The 5,163-nt window shown below is 38.9% G+C and overlaps 1 protein-coding gene across 1 annotated transcript; it reads left to right on the top strand.

The window, feature by feature from the left end:
* The first annotated feature begins 548 nt into the window (after positions 1 to 548).
* LOC125188643 (beta-galactosidase-like) lies at positions 549 to 4,795 on the top strand. The gene is made up of 18 exons (XM_048085615.1): positions 549 to 871; positions 993 to 1,088; positions 1,161 to 1,273; positions 1,368 to 1,434; positions 1,531 to 1,623; positions 1,704 to 1,847; positions 2,138 to 2,226; positions 2,334 to 2,439; positions 2,549 to 2,636; positions 2,718 to 2,836; positions 2,935 to 3,099; positions 3,173 to 3,348; positions 3,435 to 3,544; positions 3,633 to 3,742; positions 3,829 to 3,939; positions 4,036 to 4,146; positions 4,223 to 4,428; positions 4,506 to 4,795. The coding sequence occupies exons 1-18, from the start codon at positions 710 to 712 to the stop codon at positions 4,612 to 4,614; spliced, it is 2,175 nt and encodes a 724-aa protein (XP_047941572.1). The 5' UTR covers positions 549 to 709; the 3' UTR covers positions 4,615 to 4,795.
* Positions 4,796 to 5,163: the final 368 nt, after the last annotated feature.

The following is a 5,163-nucleotide window of genomic DNA, read 5'->3' as shown; positions in this document are numbered from 1 at the left end:
AATAGTCTTGAATTTTGATAAAAAAAATCGTACACAAATAAATGATTGAATACAAACAATAATATACAGTATATTGTAATTAACAATAAAAATAAGAAACAGAGAAGATGATATAAAAAAAATTGTCAATTGTGCCCTTGAGACCGGAAAGAGCGAAATGGGATAGAAAATGTGCAAAAGTTTCTAAATGAATTAAAATTTGATCTAGGTATCTCGCAATTTATCATATGTTGAAAGGGATATTTCTTAGAATCTATGGAAAACTTAAAAAGTTGACGTAATATTGACAAATAAGTCAAAAAATTGAAGAATGTGAAATATCCATATATTGCTTGGTATGCAAGTGGAGTATTTTTTCATCATCAAGCTTTATTAATTTTTCACCGAATCCAGTTTGGGCGAAATTGTGGTGCAGCAAGAAGTGAAAAAAAGAGATTAGTTCATACAAATCTGGTCTCTCACTTAACCCCACCTAGAATAAGAGTATATGGATTTGTCTCTTTCCTCTTCAATCTTTATAAAAAGCAGTTGGAGCTTTCCCATTATCTCATGCACAAATAACCAAAACTCCAAACTTCCTCTTTGTCATCTCAAACATAAACGCACTACCTATCATCCTATATAAATTCCAACTTTTTTCTCCAAAACAACAAAGGGGTCAAGAAAGTTTTCAAATTGAACCCCTTTTTCTGTCTCTGTCTCAAAAGCCATGGGTTCAACCTTAAAAATGTTGGGAATCATGTTTAGTTTATTGTTGGCCTGTTCATCTGTTGGAGCCACAGTTTCTTATGATGACAAATCCTTCATCATTAATGGGAAGAGGAAAATTCTCATCTCTGGTTCCATTCACTATCCAAGAAGCACACCTGAGGTACCAATTTTTCATTTAACTATTAAAGATTGAATTTTTTTTACTTGATTATTTTCTTGGTGATAGCTTACTAAAAAAGATCGAATTGTTTTGCTTGACTTGATTATTTTCTTGGTGATAGATGTGGCCTGATCTCATTCAAAAGGCTAAAGATGGTGGGTTGGATGTTATACAGACATATGTGTTTTGGAATGGGCATGAGCCTTCTCCTGGGAAGGTACATTTACTTCATAATTTTTGCATATAGGAAAAAAGATTCAATTTTTATTGGGTTTATTGTTGTGGGCAGTACAATTTTGAAGGGCGTTTCGACCTCGTGAGGTTCATCAAATTGGCGCACCAAGCAGGTCTCTACGTGCACCTCCGCATTGGGCCTTTTGTTTGTGCAGAGTGGAATTTTGGGTGATTTTTATGATGTCAAATCCAAGTAATTTTTATGAGCTACTACATTGTTTCTTGATCACTGAAATGATTTTGCTGCTCAATTGTGATGCAGGGGATTCCCTGTTTGGCTCAAGTATGTGCCGGGAATCGAGTTCAGAACAGACAATGGCCCTTTCAAGGTCTACACTCTCACACAAAACATACTCACATTGTATTTGAAATGAGGATTTTTGTAGCTGATGATTTTGGTATGTACATGTTTAATTGTGATGAAGGCGGCTATGCAAAGTTTTGTTCAAAGGATAGTCGGGTTGATGAAGTCAGAGAGTTTGTTTGAGCCCCAGGGAGGACCTATTATCATGTCTCAGGTACATACGCGCGCACACGTATATGTATGTATGAGTTGGCAATTTTGTTGTGACCAGTTTTGAGAGATGAATATTGGCAGATAGAAAATGAGTATGGACCAGTGGAGTGGGAAATTGGTGCTCCTGGTAAAGCTTACTCAGCATGGGCTGCAAAAATGGCGGTGGCTCAAAATACCGGTGTCCCGTGGATCATGTGCAAGCAAGAAACTGCCCCCGATCCCATGGTGAGAATTTTTCACTTTTTCTCTAACTTGTGTGTATAGTTTCAAACAAGTCAGATCGATATGTTTTTTTATTGATTTCACTTTTAAAAAACGGCTTATTGAGTTTATAACTATCGTTTTCTTGTTATAATAATACGCGACAAAGGGACAGCTCGGTCCAAAAATCTACTAATGATTTGACTTGTTGAATTAATGATCATATCAGTCAAGCTATCGTGTGACGTTTGCTTATTTTCTGCAACATTTCTTTGTTCTTGTGAATATTTCCTAATCATGTGTAATCGTTACAGATAGATACTTGTAACGGGTTCTACTGCGAAGGCTTTCATCCTAACAGGCCGAACAAGCCAAAAATGTGGACTGAAGCCTGGACTGGCTGGTAAAGAATGAACTTAGCTATCTGCATAAGTAACTCAATTTTTCAGCTGTAATATGGAAGATCTCATTGTTTGATTGGATACTTTAAGTCTTTCATACGTCGTGTAGGTATACACAATTTGGTGGAACGATTCCTTACAGACCTGCTGAAGACATGGCCTTTGCAGTGGCTAGGTTTGTGCAGAACAACGGCTCCTTCTTCAATTATTACATGGTAAGTTGACTCTTCAAAATAGGCAGTTACGGTATCCTGATTCGAAAGAAGTGAAGGATTGGCAGATAACAAAATGTTTGTCTTCTGTTGCATGTTTGTACGGTACCAGTATCATGGAGGGACGAACTTTGGACGAAATGCAGCTGGTCTTTTTGTTGCCACCAGCTATGATTACGATGCTCCAATCGATGAATATGGTAACCTTTAATATCAGTACTATCATCGTGTTCAGTGATGTTCTTCACGAAGAATTGATCGAGCCATTGTTTGGTGAATAGGACTATTGAACGAGCCTAAGTGGGGGCACTTGAGGGACTTGCACAAAGCAATCAAGCAATGTGAACCAGCTCTAGTGTCGTCTTATCCCACAGTCACGTGGCCCGGGAAAAACCAAGAGGTGAAAATCGATAAAATCTTAGCTTTCCAACTAAAATTTCTCTTTGATTGTACTTTTAACATTTTGCATTGACCTCGTGCTTATCATCCGATCCTCAGGTTCATGTCTTCAGATCCAAGACTGGGGCTTGTGCTGCATTTCTCTCCAACTACGACCCTACATTCTCTACGAAGCTGACATTCCAAAACGTGCAGTATGATTTGCCCCCTTGGTCGATCAGCATTCTTCCCGACTGCAAGACTGTTGTTTACAACACTGCAAGAGTAAGCTAACATGACATCTCTATAGTAATCCTAAATGAATTAAAGATTTCAATATTTTTACATGTGGCTGCAGATTAGCTCAAAAAGCTCCACACCGAAAATGTTACCTGTGGGTGGTGCGTTAAGTTGGCAATCATACAACGAAGAGACTCCTTCGGCAGATGATAGAGACACAGTTACAAAGTCCGGCTTATGGGAGCAACTAAGTGTTACAAGAGATTCATCTGATTATCTGTGGTATCTGACAGAGTAAGTGATCAACTATCGAGTTTCATCTTGAATGTTTCAGGCCAAAAGAGGTTGATGTGATCACTCATTACGATACAAATTTTCAGTGTAAATATAGCATCCGACGAAGGATTCTTGAAGAGTGGCGAATGGCCTCTTCTCACAGTTATGTCAGCTGGCCATGCCTTGCATGTTTTCGTCAACGGAAAGCTAGCAGGTGATTTATAGTCTCTTGTTATGTAAATGTACGCGTCTTCTCCTTTCTTATCTATATATATATTGATATGGTTCTGCCTCTACATCAGGAACTGTGTACGGAAGTCTGGACAATCCTAAAGTGACATACAGTGGCAAAGTAAATTTGAGAGCCGGAGTTAACAAAATATCTCTACTTAGCGTTTCTGTGGGCCTTCCGGTCAGTGGAACCGTACTTTTACTCTTATCTCACACCAGCATTGTCCAATCTCTTACGGGACTCGTTTTATTTCTTGAATATGTCAGAATGTGGGTTTGCACTACGAGAGGTGGAACGAAGGCGTTCTTGGACCTGTCACATTGAACGGCCTCAATGCGGGCACGAGAGACTTGACAAAGCAGGAATGGTCCTACAAGGTTAGATGCTGTTGAATTAATCAGCAGATTTTTCCTTCCTCCTAATTAAAATTTTGGGATCAAATTCATCATTGTGTTATTATTCTACATGAATAGACTGGCTTGAGAGGCGAGTCGCTGAGCCTTGGGACAGTGACAGGAAGTTCATCGGTTGAATGGGTGCAAGGATCCCTTGTTGCTCAGAAGCAGCCCCTAACGTGGTACAAGGTAGCCGGTCTCACTCGAGCGAGCCCTGATGAGTTTTGATGACAGTAGAGTTTAAATCTGTTTCATTTGTTTGCAGACTACATTTGAGGCACCAGGCGGGGAGGATCCATTGGCTGTGGACATGATGAGCATGGGCAAAGGCGAGATATGGATAAACGGGCAAAGCATAGGCAGACACTGGCCGGCATACATAGCAAAGGGTAACTGTGGGAACTGCAACTATGCAGGCACATTCAATGAGAAGAAATGCCAAAGAAATTGCAATCAGCCCTCACAAAGATGGTAAGGCGCGAATCCACAATCGCAATTACGTGACATGATTTTATTGCAAGCAACGTAACAAGTGGTGTGAATTTCAGGTACCATGTTCCGCGGTCATGGCTGAAACCGAGCGGGAATTTGTTGGTCGTGTTTGAGGAATGGGGCGGCGACCCAACGAAGATCTCCTTAGTGAAGAGGACAGCATGATTAAGAATAGAAGATAAGCTGCCTATAGAAAATAAGATGTGATTGAATCAAAAAACAAGACTGGTGAATTATAGAGCTAATTACAGATGTAGTTTTGTTCTCATACAGACATACATATCTGAAAGTTATGAAGCTAGTTAGTTAAGTTCAATACTATAAAAAAAGGAGGTGGTTTGTTATATATTCAATGCAACAATCAAGATATATATCAGTCTGAATATCATATTTCATCCAATAGCATAATCACTCTTTGCAACATTGTCCAGTAAAATTTAATATAAAAAGAAGAATTGTGAATTCTGGCAAAACATGTGCTAGAAATCATTGCATCCAAATGCCATGACAGTTTTCAGTATTTTTTAGCCTAAATTAAAGCAAAACATATCAGTCTGCCAGTTTAATTGTACACCAGTTCAGAGGAATTTAAATGGATTCGGAGGGAGAATGTTTTGCCGCTAAAAACACAAGGGATATTGGCCCCTAATATCATAAAATTTTATAAAAATTTGTTTTTTTTCCACGAACTTTCAACTTGGCAATAATATCACG

Source organism: Salvia hispanica, chromosome 5, assembly GCF_023119035.1.
Source record: "Salvia hispanica cultivar TCC Black 2014 chromosome 5, UniMelb_Shisp_WGS_1.0, whole genome shotgun sequence".
Taxonomy (NCBI): Eukaryota; Viridiplantae; Streptophyta; class Magnoliopsida; order Lamiales; family Lamiaceae; genus Salvia; species Salvia hispanica.
The sequence above is the reverse complement of the archived record's forward strand: the minus strand, read 5'-3'. Positions and strand labels throughout refer to the sequence as shown.